The following is a 15,517-nucleotide window of genomic DNA, read 5'->3' as shown; positions in this document are numbered from 1 at the left end:
AGTATCCTCATCTATAAAATGGGGTTTTCATGCAGATTTAATACAACAGTATGTGTTAAACTTACAGCACAAAGTCTGGCATAAAATAAATAGTGATAATAAAGAAATCTTAAATTAATTAAATATCTCCTATTTGGTTTTTAGTAAAAGGAGAGGACTGAAGACATACTTGTTCTATAGCATTAAGAATACGAAAGAGAAATGTTAAAAAGGGTGACCAAATTATATACTTTTTAGACTGAAGTGAAAAAATTATAACAAAAGCTAATCAAAATAAAAAAAGTTAAAGAGAAACTCTAAGAACTTGTTTCAATCTAACTGAATGACAAAGAATTACATTTACATACTACCTTTACATTTGTCTAACATTTTTCACAATTTTTTAAATGACCTTTTAGTCTATTGGTAGCCCAAATTGAGGGAAAAAAATTTCCCAGATAATTGGATATCTCTCCCCCACCCTCTCCCAGCTAGCAAGTTGTTTCCCAAGTATCTGAGACAGAAGAGTATGACCACTTTTTCTTCCTTATTTGAAAAACAAATTCAACAAAAATGCTTAATTGGCAGGATAACATATTTTAAAAGGTTTTTCAAACAATCATTCTATATAGTGTTTCATATTCCTTTTAGTTTACCAGAGTCATGTAATGATAAGTATTCTGTTCACCCCATATTAATCAATTCATTTAAATGGGATCAAACTTTTTTTTTTTTTGAGACGCCCAGCCTGAGATCAAACATTTTATACGTGCCCATCAGTCATATAAAACCAAAGTATAGGCCAGGTGCAGTGGCTCACACCTGTAATCCCAGCACTTTGGAAGACCGAGGAGGGAGGATTACCTGAGGTCAGGAGTTAGAGACCAGCCTGGCCAACATGGCCAAACCCTGTCTCTACTGAAAATACAAAAATTAGTCGTGCGTGGTGGCACATGCCTGTAATCCCAGCTACTTGGGAGGCTGAGGCAGGAGAATTGCTTGAACCTGGGAGGTGGAGGTTGCAGTGAGCTGAGATCGCGCCACTGCACTCCAGCCTGTGCGACAGAGCCAGACTCCATCTCAAAAAACTCAAAAAAGTAAAATATAATAAAATAAAACCAAAGTATAGATTTTTCAGAATAATTCCTCAGAAGCTAGAGGATGCCTTATTGCAATACCTTTAACAACGTGAAATACAAATAAATAAATGTTCTAGAAAATGCATAAATCAGTAAAAAGACACTAAAAAAAGATAGCATATAGTTAAAAAATCTGATTGAAAATGAAATGATCTAAGTATCTCAGGATAAATTTGATGCATAGTAGGAATGCTTTCCAATTTATTCTTTCCTTCCTTTGGTCTCAATGTCCTAGCTTTTTTAAAAATTTAATTGTTGCTCTAAAAATGTTTATTTCATATATTTTCTTTTTGTTTAATGCCTGAAGAAAAATTGAAAATTCACATCAGAACTGACTAACCCCTAGAGATACAAGAAAGTTTTATTCTGAAAAAAATCCTTAGGAATTTTCTCTATGTAGACTTTCATCGGTCTCAAGAGTATTGATACAAATTCTCTATAAATAAGCTCAAAACTGTCTCTCGTATGTAAATGAAACTGATAAAAGCTATATATTCTGCAGAATGGCAAAGTACTTTGCTCTACTATATTAAGAAAATATTATCCACCACCACATGCACTAAAGTCTAGACTCTTTAAAACTATAAACTGCTTTCAGACAGTGCAGACAGAAAACTTGGTACACTGTTACTCTTTTTAAAAAGCAAAGTTCTGTTTTAACGGACTTAATTCTCTTTTTAAAATCACACCTCATTTGAGATCTTTTGTGGGACATTTTATTCAGAACACCTGTTATTCTCCTTTAATTAAAACTTACTTTTCCAACCTCAACATGTGGCAATAAAACTAAGAAATTAGCCTTAAGCAAATTCTTATGCTTCATGGCAATGATTTTTCCACTTACATCAACTATATTTTCAGTTTCACACTTTTGTATTGTTGCCAAAGCTGTGGGGATGACTTGAAAAACACATAGGAACAAAATCAGAATAATACTAATTTAAAAGAAAAAGAGAAAACCTAACTGCAATCTCTTTACTAGCAATTTGGGGTTCTTATACATCCTTTCAGGTTCATGTGTTCCACACAAAAAAAGACACTCCTGTATTACCTGTCTCTGAGAAATAGTATCGTTTCTGAAAACTTCCTAAAGCTACTATTTTCTTTTTTGGAAAGCAAACTTTCACAATATACTGAAAGAAATTTACAAACCTCTGAATGTTCATCTCTCTCATCTATAAGTCTTTTTAGATGCAATGCCATATTTTTCAAGAGTGGTTCTATGTCCTCCTGCGACATATCAGTCACTTCCATCCATTGCAGGTCAAACACATTTTCCTGATTATGGGTTACCTTTAGAAAAGTAACCAAAATAAACAACCAAAAAAGTGGCTAATACTTAAAAATCTATTTCACCATAGTACAATATTAGCTCAAGTATTATATAACCCATATAAAATATGAAAAGCCAGTATGACGTTAAAAGCAGAACATTTGAAATTAATGATGAAAACACTACAAATAAAAATTATTTTAACTAAATATAAGCCTTAAATGAATTAATATTCATTTTCTAGTCAACAAAAATAAAATATTAATATTTAACTCAAGGCATTCTTAAAGGTAAGTAATGTTGATATATCCTGACGACTTCTTTAACAAAATCAACTGAATTTTGTAGATAAGACTTTTAATTTATTATACTTGAATTCAAGAGCAAAAGGTTTTTAATCTTGTAGGATATACGTTATTGCATTGTTGTTACTGAATATCTAGGTCTTTATAGATTCTGAAGATGACACTGTCACAGAAGCTTAGGAGAAAGGATTACCAATATAAAGATCTTGAAAAGAATGGAAAGGTTATATAAGTGCCTTCCATTTCTCACTGTAATTCTAGTAATTTGCTTTAACTTTCATAACAAACAGCAAAAATAATTACACTTCCAAGGATGGTGGCAAATTCAGTAACTTGCAATACTTAGCATTTATTCAGAATAAAACAAATCCATATAACTAGCATAAAGCAAAAATGTCTCTATAATGGGAGACTACCAATAAAACTACATCTTGTAAAGTACTAATACACTTATTATTGATAATAATGTTACTGATAAGAAATCTGGGCTTTACAAATGCTAAATAAGAGAAAAGATGTCCTATGGAACACAAAAGTCTTCTAAACAAAGAATATTTAAAATACTACCAATTTTCACTATTAAAAAATTTTCTTTTCCCTTTTCTAATCAACATGTAAAATTTAACATACTAATTCTAAAATGTCTTTATAAGATTAAAAGCCCAAGAATAGACAGATACAGAAACAGCAGCTTTTAAAAGGAATCTTAACAAATTTTAATTTCAATTATTTGACACTGCACAATATGCCCTAGACTTAAGTTTTTATATGAATGCTACAAATCATTAATGTGTTTATAATTCAAGTAATATCTTTGAATAAAAATTATGCTGTCTACTCATTCAAAAGAAACTCACTAGAATGACAATACTAAGCTTGTCATCTTACCTCACTATCGTTTTGAATTACAAGCACTGTTCCACTTTCTGCTGTTTCCATTTACTGCTTTGTAATCCATTCTAACAAAGACATATACCTCATTCCTCAAAGAACACTTTCTGCCTATGTCACTATAGAATAAAGGCAACAGTATATTTGTAGTTAACAGTGTGCCAAGTGTAACGAACTATCTCTAAAGAGAAGACAATTTGTACAAAAGCAGGGTCCATCTATATTTGTTGATTTGTTCTTGCTTATTCTATGACTTTTAAGTATTTTAGGAGATAAACACACCACAAGCTTCATAAATAGCACATAAAATTGTATATAGGTCATTACCTCTTGAATATGTGCGGCAACCGCTGCTTTTGTAACAAAATCTAAACCTTGAATTCTTTCAATAAATTCTTCTTTTTTCTGACACTAAAATAAATGAATAAAATAGTTATTCATACTTTATAGGGTATGGTCCTTAAAATGTTATATAGAACTAAAACTTTATGAGGTTTGCTATATTTTGAAAAGTATGAGTTTTGTTTTGCATTTAAATTGTCTAACATACTTACCTAATAAACGACAATTTAGAAATAATTATTTTAAAAAGCAAGGCACTGAAAATCCATACTATTTTTATACTGGAAAGTTCTAAAGTGGGAAACCATTACACAACCCAACTGAGGTTAGCACAATATTATTATGCTAACTTTACACACAGAGAAGTAAAGAATCAAGAACTTGTTTCAGTGAGGATAAGTTACTTGCCAAAAAACACAGTGAGTCAGTGGCAGCATTCGGAATACAGCCAAAATGCTCAGTCAGTCCCTGACTATTACCAAACAACACAGCCTTTCTTCTTGGAAAAAGAATTTAAGCAATTTTTACTTCAAGCTTACAATTCATTCTCACATCTTCATCCTATCAAGCTTAATAAAAGAAACCCACTTTTGTGGCCCAGTTCAACATTTATAATGTAATCTAATAAATATTTGATTTGTTTCTAACATAGCAAAGTTACCAGAGGCAAAATTAAAAAATATATACATGAGTACACATGTAACCAAATGGAATAAAGGGGGTAATTCTTTATTGTGTAACTTTTAAAAAGCTTTATATAAATTACAAATATTAAAATGCAGAACAATCTTTTTCCTTCCAGTCAGCATTAACAATTTAACGTGCATTTTAATCTCCACCTTCACATACATCTCTAATGCTGCAAACCAACTGCTAGTATCACTGTATTCTTACAGCTAACAAATGCAAAGTGCCTACAAAATAGACAGCACTGCCTTGTCTAACTTAGATGCATCTCCTGGGCCAATTACTGAACTACTAGTGAGGACAATATAGTCACAAAATTACAAACTAGCTCTTTGATCATGAAACTTATAAGGCTCTGATTTATGCTTTACGTTTATCAAATTGTAATGCTATATTTTCTACTACTATACAATTTAAATACACTTCCATCAATGCAGAAAGTTCTATATCTTGTAAACACAGAATTATTAGGATAATAAAATGGTTAAAACTAAATTACCGGAAATGTATAATACCTAGTTGTGATTAGGAAGTCAGAGTTTTGGGTGGATGGAATAAAAATTAGTGGGTTTAAACTCAAGAATTTTTGTCTAGCAAATAATACTTGATAGGCCTTGTAAGAACAATTAAGAATTACGTTCTAATCATAAATTCGTAGCATTATATAAAATAATTAACTTTTCAGGTAGAGTAACATCAATTTTAAATTTTAACACTACGAAAATTGTTGACCTACGCAGTTTCTGAGCCTATCAGAACACAAAACAGCATAATTATTATCAAAGGTAATGACTATGACTCACCAAAGAGTCCCTTAATTCAACTGCCGTATCTTTCTCTGCCTTCAGTTTAGACTAAATAGATATACTTCCCTTTTCTAAGCCAGAGCCACTTGTTTTTTACTTGTACTATCTTCAGGAGCTCATCCTTTAGCACAATCTCAACACAAATCAATGAAAATTCTTCCTTTACCCTTGTAACACACACGATTTCTACTAAATCTCACACCTTAATTTAACTGTTAAAAGTTAAGCATTCTCAAAATGTTTTATAAACAGGTTGGGCTTCCCTAAAGATACAGAATAAATTTCATAGGCTTTTGAAGGACAGAAAAGAGAAAGACTGTCAAGATGGAAAAAAGAATAAAATATTCAAACTTTGAAGCTGAATAATCAGATCAAATTTCTATGTCAGAGCTGCCCAATACGGTGATCATTAGCTATACACAACTATTGAGTACCTGAAATGTAGCTAGTGCAACTGAGAAACTGAAATTTTAATTGTAATTAATTTTAATTTACATAGCCACATGTGGCTAGTGGCTACTGTATTGAATAGCCCAGCTCCAGAGCATGAGAAAGTCTGGTGTTAAAAACAGATATATAGCTTAATACCAGCTGTGAAGACGAAATAATATCAGCAAACTGTTTTTTCCAATTAAAATTAAGCTCTCCTATCTTTAAGTAAAGTTCTTAAACTATCATGGGCACTAAAATTAATTTTTTAACTCTACTGTACTATAGTAACTGATTACTAAGCCAGTAGACTACCATGATATTCTAAGAATATGATATGGAGGCCAGGCGTGGTGGCTCACGCCTGTAATCCCAACACTTTGGGAGGCCAAGGCGGCTGGATCACCTGAGGTCAGGAGTTCAAGACCAGCCTGGCCAACATGGTGAAACTCTGTCTCTATTAAAAATACAAAAAATTAGCCAGGTGTGGTGGCAGGCGCCTGTAATCCCAGCTACTTGGGAGGCTAAGGCAGAAGAATTGCTTGAACTCAGGAGGCGGAGGTTGTAGTGAGTTGAGATTACGCCTCTACGCTCCAGCCTGGGCAACAGAGCAAGACTCTGTCACTCATACACAAACACACACACACACACACACAAGATACGATGAGGCAACTTGGACATAGGAAAAAAGCAAAAAAGTGATTAGGGTGGGAGGTGGGTGGGAGAGAAATGCATAAACCATAAAGTTGTACATCTTCTACCAGAGAGCTTAAGCCCTTAATACATTATTCCTCAAATCCCTCATATTTTCAATACCTGCTCTACGATCTTAAAGAAAGAAGACAGGTTTATATGGAAAAGCTATACTAAAATAGAGGAAATGGCACCCAAAACAAGCTATTGAACAAGAAAATAATAAAACAAGGAACACATTATAGTGTTTTAAATAAGAAAACAGATAATATAGGTCTAAATAAATCATAGTTCTACTAAAGAGCAATAAGCAGGGATTCAAACAGACATTTGTACACTCATGTTCATAGCAACATTGTTTACAAGGGCCAAAAAATGGAGGCAACTCAAGTGCTCATCAATGATGAATGGATGAACAAAATTTGGTATATATAAACAATGGAATATTATTCAGCCTTAATAAGGAAGGAAACTGACACATGCTATAACATGAAAAAACCTTAAAGACATTATGTTAAGTGAAATAAGCCCATCAAAAGGACAAATACTGTATGATTCCATTTATATGAGGTACCTAGAGCAATTGAATTCATAGAGACATAAAGTAAAATGGTGGTTACCGAGGTCTGGTAACAAAGGGGAGTCATCATTTAATGGGTACAGAGTTTTAGTTTCAGAAGATGAGAAAAATTCTTCAGATGGATGGTGGTAATGGTTACACAACAATGTGAATGTACAGCAATCAGAACACCACTTAACTATATACTTAAAAAATTGTTAAAATGGTAAATTTCCTATTAGGTATTTGAAAACAATACTTGTGGGCCGGGCGCGGTGGCTCACGCTTGTAATCCCAGCACTTTGGGAGGCCGAGGCGGGCGGATCACGAGGTCAGGAGATCGAGACCACGGTGAAACCCTGTCTCTACTAAAAATACAAAAAATTAGCCGGGCGTGGTGGCGGGCGCCTGTAGTCCCAGCTACTCGGAGAGGCTGAGGCAGGAGAATGGCGTGAACCTGGGAGGCAGAGCTTGCAGTGAGCCGAGATTGCGCCACTGCACTCCAGCCTGGGCGACAGAGCGAGACTCCATCTCAAAAAAAAAAAAAAAAAAAAAAAAAAAACAATACTTGTATCAACAAAAGCCTCCCTCTTTGAGCTATATTTGTATTTTTAGATATTCTCAGAAAAACAAATGCCTTGCTAGAAATTGTTTTATTTCCTTTTTTTTTTTTTTTAAGAGACTGGGTCTTGCTACATTACCAGGCTGGAACACAGTGGTTATTCACAGGCATGATCATAGCATACGGCTGCCTTGAACTCCTGGCCTCAAGTGATCCTCCCAAGTAGCTGAGACTAAAGGCGGCGCATCATTGAACCAAGCAGAAACTTGTTTTATTTCCTTAAAAAGTGATATGATAAAGTTCTAAAATGCTAACTTTTAAGATGCTTTACGGATCATTGATAAATAAACAATAGATTGTAGCCATCAAACTGACCAAGTTCAAAACTGTTTTCAGAATCAAATACTAATGTTAGATTCCTTCTAAGGGTGCATAAAAGGGTCAAAATTTTAATTCCAACCACACTTGACACTCAGTTACTTTCAGCACTACCCAACCTGGCCAAAGTCCAAAATAAGTAATATTTCTGGATACTAAGTAGCCTGCACTGATAGGTATTGTATAGGTTTTAAGTTCTGCTAAAAAGAGGTGAATTTCACATAGTCTTAGAACAAAGAAATTTCCAAACAAAACACTGCAAAAATTTTTTTTCTGCATAGGATGGTTTCACCTAGGACTCTCTAACTACTTCAGGGCTAGGATGAAGAGTCACAGATGTGTGAAAATTCTAGGTGATGCTAAGAACTGGTTCAGAAGACTTGTGTTGCCCATTGAAAAAGATTCTAGAGGAACTTGACTGAGTTGGACATCCAGTAATAAAAATACCCAAGCCCTGGCCTTGGACGGTTTTCTTCATATTTAAAGTTATTTCTGTGGCTTTTACTTACATATAATCAAGGATTAAAAGTCACAATTTATTTTGTCAGGTAAGATCTTTGGATAATGGTTAACTTTACTGTTTTTGAATGCTGCTTCCTCTTAAGAATTTCATTTTTTTCTTCAAAAGAAGAAAATATTTTTCAATTTCCCAATGCTTGTTTCTCTCCCCCCTCGCTCTCTCTCTCTTTCTCCCTCTTTAATTAAAAAAAATTTTTTTTTGTACAGATAGATTCTCCTCATGTTGCCCAGGTTGATCTCAGACTCCTGGGCTCAAGCAATCCTCCCGCCTCGACCTCCCATAGTGCTGGGATTACAGGCATGACCCACTGCACCCAGCCCTATGTTATTATTTCTACTATATTATTATCTACTGTTAGTATTCCTACTATATTTCTTTTCATGAACATAGCATCTCTTGAAACCTGTGGTCCACTGATTTCCTAAACTCTAGTATCATATCAGCAAATTTTATCTTGCTATTTCTATCTACAAATAACAATTATAACAGATAAAACTGATTGACCTAGATGTGGGAAAACATGCTATTTACATATTATACTAATCATTAGAATTTTAATCTGTTCAACTACAAGATGAACAAATTTTCTGTAGTAGAGACGACATTTTACAAAATGTTCCAACAATACTTGTTGGCTGATTGGTTTCCTCAATAACTTCTTGTCCAGAAACACATTCTGGCTATTAAGTATCAACAAAGACTTCTAATTGTTTATATGGTCACAGCTGAAGGCTGACAGATGTTGGTCACACATTTTATATTATTAGTAGTAGTGGCTCCAAAACACCTACAGAATAATTTTTTTTTTTTTTTTTTTGAGATGGAGTCTTCTCTGTCACCCAGGCTGGAGTGCAGTGGCACGATCTTGGCTCACTGCAACCTCCACCTTCCAGGTTCAAGCAATTCTCCTGCCTCAGCCTCCTGAGTAGCTGGAATTAGAGGTGCCCACTACCACACCCAGCTAATTTTTGTATTTTTAGTAGAGACAGGGTTTCGCTATGTCAGCCAGGCTGGTCTGGAACTCCTGACCTCAGTTGATCCACCGTTCCAGAATCCCAAGTGCTGGGATTACAGGTGTGAGCCACCGCGTCTGGCCTGAAATCTGAACTCTATCTTAAAGTGGCAAATCCAGTCCTTCATAACTCAATTCATGTAAACTCTCCAGTCTAATATCTTGCCACTCATCCCCATGAATCCTACATTTCAACCACACTTTTTTTTTTTTTTCAGATGAAGTCTTGCTCTGTCGCCCAGGCTAGAGTGCAGTGGAGCCATCCGGCTCACTGCAACCTCCATCTCCCAGGTTCAAACAATTCTCCTGTCTCAGCCTCCTGTGTAGCTGGGACTACAAGCACAAGCCACTATGCCCAGCTAATTTTTTGTATTTTTCTTTTGGCAGAGACAACGTTTCACCATGTAGCCAGACTGGTCTTGAATGCCTGACCTCAAATGATCCACCCACCACCACCCCTGGCCCACCCACACTTTATGTTCCTTAAATAGGCTGTTTTCTCAACATCTTTGCTCTCATTTCAAATATTACCTTGTCAGAGGGCTCTCCTAATACTACACGTAAACTTAAGAAAATACTTCTTCAATGCACCAATGTATATTACATTATGGTAATTATCACCTCAAACTCGTACTGTTTACTCTGTCTTCTCTAAAATTCAAACTCCTTGAGCTTTACATCTTTTTTCTAAAATCCCTGTCCTTTATTATAGCACCCATAAACATTAAAAGAAAAAAATTAGGTCACTAACATTTTTGAAATGCAGAATGGTAACATTTTTCAAAATTGGATCTTTCCTCCTTTCTTGGTAGATACATCATTCTGGCACCACAATAGATGCAAGTCTTAAGGGCTCTCAAGTAAAAGCATAATTCTGCTATGACTACATGGACATAAAATATATATAAAGACAGGTCTCCGAGTTTCTTGACAAGCTGGTATCATATCAAAAACCAAGGTCTGACACCCTTTCCATCTCCTCATTTCTAAAAAACCTTGAATGATGTTAACACAGGTTAGAATGATGGTCTCCTTGAGCCTTCGCTTGTTTTCTGCAGTTGATAAAACTTATTCTCTCTTCATATGAAAAAAATTAGGCCGGGCACGATGACTCAAGCCTGTAATCCCAGCACGTTGGAAGGCTGAGGTGGGCGGATCACCTGAGGTCAGGAGTTCGAGACTAGCCTGGCCAACATGGTGAAACCCTGTCTCTACTAAAAATAAAAAATTAGCCAGGTGTGGTGGCGCACCCCTATAATCCCAGCTACTTGGTAGGCTGAGGCAGCATAATCACCTGAACCCGGGAGGCGGAGGTTGCAATGAGACAAGATAATACCATTGCACTCCAGCCTGGGCAAAAAGAACGAAACTCTGTCTCAAAAAAAAAAAAAAAAAAAAAAAAAAAAAGACAGAATTAACGTGCATACAATTAGTCTTTCTTTATTCTCAGATCTCAGATAAATTTACCCTTTGGGGCCGGGCAGGGTGGCTCATGCCTGTAATCCCAGTACTTTGGGAGGCCGAGGCAGGAAGATCACTTGAGGTCAAGAATTTGAAACCAGCCTGGGCAACACTGTGAGACCCCATTTCTAAAAAGAAAAAAAAAAGTTAGCCAGGCATGGTGGCACATGCCCGTAGTTCCAGCCGCTCGGGAGCCTGAAACGGGAAGATCATTTGAACCCTGGAGGTCAAGGCTGCAGTGAGAGGCGTGATCATGACACTGCACTCCTGCCTCACAGAGTGAGACCCTGTCTCAAAAACAGGTCCTTGGTTCTGCTCCATTCCTACTGTGAATTTTAGTAATCAGCAATAACCACCAAGCAATAACCAGCAATAAAAACCGTATTTATGCTATTGCTATGTAATCTAAATTTACGCAACATTCACAACACAGGGTATTTTTTAAAGCAAATATAGTACATAAAGGCTGTAAATAAGAGTTGTGTTTCTAATTCAAAATCTGATGACCAAATTAGAAGACTATATTCAACTTAATATTTAATCAGTTGTGAAGTAAACACCTGTACATTACACAGCATGAAATTTTAATAACATAAATTATGTAAGATTATAGCTCCCAAGCAGTCAGCTCTAAAAGCCAACAGTCTCTGGAACATACAATTTCTGTTATATGTATGTAAAAAAATTACTAGTAATCATATTATTTGTTTATAAATAACCTCATTCCACAAAGAAGTGAGACAGTTTAAAATGACACTGTAATAATTCATCCAAAAATGGCTGAAATGAAAAACCAACATAGTACAATAGATTTTGAAGTCAGAGCAGAGTTGACTCACAGTTCTTTGGCCTACTAGCAATATGACCTAAATTTAAACTTAGAGTAATCATCCTGGTTTGCCTGGGACAGTCCCAGTTTACACACGCCATTCCACTGTAATTATTATATGTATTTAAAACAGAAATGGGATTTCATTATGTGCCCAAACTGGTCTCAAACTCCTGGCCTCAAGTGATCCTCCCATCTTAGCCTCTCAAAGTGCTGGGATACAGGCATGAGCTACCACACCTAGCCCACTATAATTATTAACAGTACCTTCTTTGACTTTCTCAAGTGTCCCAATTTGGATAACTTAAATATTACCCTACCCAGTCTCCTGACCTGAAAGAAGATATTATGAGAAAATCTATGTAAGGGATAATATCTGACACAAAGTAGGTATTCTATAAATCACAGCTATTATTATAGTCATTGATCAAAGAGCAATATAATAATAACCAAGATTCCTAAAACACTTTTCATAAATTCTGCCTCCTCCCTTCCCTTCTCTTCTCCCTTCCCTTCTCCTAAAACATACACAAGTACAACATAAATCACAAGGATGTTCTGGGAGCGGTTTTTAAGGGCACCTCTGAAAAAACCTCAAAAATTTACGGCCATTATAAGCCTCAGAATAAGGAAAAGAGTAATTAAATATTTTAAATGATATGACTATGATAATGTAACTAAATTCTGAAATAAAATAAGTGTTTTTCTTCAATGTAATCTCCTTAGGAGGTTATACAGTTATTGAAAACTTTCTAACATGGACTTTGAAAACCAATGGTCCATCCTTAAGTCTTTCAGAAACTACAGCCTGATAAAAATATATAAAGAGGTTGTTAAAATGAAAATATGAAAAAATATTTTAACTTACCTGAACTGCACAACCCAACAAAAGTAAAAGCAGTTTTTTAACTTCTTCTGTGCCTTGTTCTAAAATAGAAACAATTATTAAGGACAACATTCTGCTATATTTTCAACTCATATTTGGAGAATCACTTCTAGAGGTAATTATGCACAGTAACTTGAGTGAAGGATTCAGTCTAAGCATATGTAGTGGAGAATTCAAAATAGCAGCTCTGTGTATGTACACGGTGGTAACAGCAGAAGAAATGGGGAAGAATATCAATTTTGAAGGGCTAATGGATAAAGAGGTTTCAAGGCTCTGTGCAGCAAGTATGCTAACTATGAATCTACTCCTTTTCCATAAATGATTGTACTACCCCAGCCGGACAAATCAAGAACCCACCAAATCAGGCTGATATAGGGACATGCCACAAAGGCAGCCAAAATGGCTCCTAATAGGTTTGGCTCCTCTTAGGCCTATTAGTGTTTTCTTACTTAAAACACAGATCTTATGATTCAACTCCTTATAAAATTTAAATGGTTTTCCACTGTGCATGTTCATGAAGACCAGAATCTTAAATGTCTGTTACAGTGAGGCTGTTAAAATAAATGTATATAACAAGCCAGGTAAAAGTTAACAATCTATAACAGAAATGGAGAGAATATTCCCTGTCCAACAGCATTCAAGATTTTCTTAAAATATTCAACTGGAAAAAAATCACTTCCTTGGGCCAGATTTTCACCACTGGGCCAATCTGTCTACGAAAAAGTCCAAATTTTCTTATCAGACATTTCCTTCTACTCTCCATGAAATAACCTACTTTCTAGCTACGCTAAGCCATTAATCACCATTCTTCCCGGCCGGGCACGGTGGCTCATGCCTGTAATCCCAGCACTTTGGGAGGCCGAGGCAGGCGGATCACGAGGTCAGGAGATCGAGACCATCCTGGCTAACACGGTGAAACCCTGTCTCTACTAAAAATACAAAAAAAAATTAGCCAGGCATGGTGGCGGGCACCTGTAGTCCCAGCTACTCGGGAGGCTGAGGCAGGAGAATGGCGTGAACCCAGGAGGCGGAGCTTGCAGTGAGCCGAGATCGCGCCACTGCACTCTGGCCTGGGCGAAAGAGCAAGACTCCGTCTCAAAAAAAAAAATAAATAAAAATAATAAAAAAATAAAAAAAATCACTATTCTTCCCAAATATGCATATATACACACTCCTCTGCCTTAATAGTACTCCCTCTGTCTGCCCTCCTTCCCCAACCTCCTCATCCCCCTAGTGAACTACTTGCTAATCACAATCCTAGGCACAGCTCTTATCATCTCTGTGTAGTCTTCCCTGATCCAATCACCAATGGTCACCCACTCTCACTTATACGTCAACTTTAAGAATACTTAATGGCTCCATATTTTATATGCCAGAACATTTGGTACATATTTCCACTTCATACTAATTATTACATGATTTCCCCATAATCTGTGTATCCTTCACCAAACCATAAGAGCTTCTAGAACATAGACCATTTATTTCCACTCCTGGTCTCTATAACTTGGTAGGTACTTACCAAATGTATGTAAGATGGAAAACAATTCCATCCTACATGCAATTTTTTTCATTTTTAAATTTATATAACCAAACATCCCATGGTATCTCTAAAAACTATCCAAGCTGCTAATTCACACTTCTAATTAATAGTTTCCTCTATAAAAATAGCTACTTGATTTTAGTTTTTATTTTGGTTTTGTTTGTTTTGACTGAGAAGGGGTATGGGCTGAAGAAAATATACTAATTTGGATAACATGTAAACTGTAAGGATAAGCCCATTGTTGAAACTGTTAGGTAGCTGCTAATTTCCCCAACTATTCAAAAATTACAATTCTAAAATATCACATTTAAAATGTGGTAAAGGGCAGAACATTTTGAAGAAAAAATTTAAATGATCTAAGAAACTGCCTCTCATCTTTCCATTCAGAAGAAGCTTAATATAAATTAAAACATATCAGACCGGGTGTGGTGGCTCATGCCTGTAATCCCAGCACTTTGGGAGGCCAAGGCGGACAGACCACCTGAGGTCAGGAGTTCGAGACCGGCCTGGCCAACATGGTAAAACCCTGTCTCTACTAAAAATACAGAAATTAGCATGGTGGCCACGCCTATAATTCCAGCTACTTGGGAGGCTGAGGCAGGAGAATCGCTTGAACCCAGGAGGTTGAGGTTGCAGTGAGCCAAGATCGTGCCATTGCACTCTAGCCTGGGCAACAAGAGCGAAACTGCATCTCAAAATAAATAAATAAATAAATAAAACATATCAATCAGTAAAACTTAAGATTCAAACAATTTTGGCAGTGTAGATAGTAGATATATATATGAATAGAAACCTGGAAATTATTTCAAAATCATTTTTCTAAGGTAATATTCTTTTAAGTTTGTAACTACATCATCTTCTATACTTCTCTATAATGAGACACTAAAAATCATCACAGAAAAGTATCTGTTTGGTATAGCAGAAAAAATACTCAATTTAATGTAAAATTTATGTCTGGTCTTACCTATAACTTACAAATATTCTAAGCTTGTCTCTTTCTATAAAATAGAACATCACCTCCAACGTCTACAGTTGTGAAAAATCTGGTGAGTTAATGTATATAAGCTCTTAGTAAAAAATAAACATCATAGTATTACACAAAGGTTAGACATTACTTTCACAGATTAATTTTAATACTTACCAGAAAAGGGATTTTTGCCAATGATTAAGACATTTGGCAATGACATCATGATCAGTTGCTGCAAAGTCTCCTGTAAAAAAAATAT

General features: G+C 35.6%; 1 protein-coding gene across 27 annotated transcripts in view; it reads right to left on the bottom strand.

Moving 5' to 3' along the window:
- The window catches only part of CCDC88A (coiled-coil domain containing 88A), a 135,742-nt gene that overhangs the window by 73,719 nt on the left and 46,506 nt on the right, over positions 1-15,517 (bottom strand). For all 27 annotated transcript variants that reach the window (XM_055240567.2, XM_055240573.2, XM_055240574.2 and 24 more), the window contains exons 4-7: positions 15,433-15,502; positions 12,734-12,792; positions 3,915-3,998; positions 2,271-2,411 (exon numbers count right to left, since the gene is read on the bottom strand). In XM_055240567.2, the coding sequence (XP_055096542.1) occupies positions 2,271-2,411; positions 3,915-3,998; positions 12,734-12,792; positions 15,433-15,502 (354 nt within the window). The remainder of the gene's footprint in view (positions 1-2,270; positions 2,412-3,914; positions 3,999-12,733; positions 12,793-15,432; positions 15,503-15,517) is intronic.

Source organism: Symphalangus syndactylus, chromosome 14 (assembly GCF_028878055.3).
Source record: "Symphalangus syndactylus isolate Jambi chromosome 14, NHGRI_mSymSyn1-v2.1_pri, whole genome shotgun sequence".
In the NCBI taxonomy this organism is placed as follows: Eukaryota; Metazoa; Chordata; class Mammalia; order Primates; family Hylobatidae; genus Symphalangus; species Symphalangus syndactylus.
This window is presented reverse-complemented; position numbering and strand designations above follow the sequence as displayed.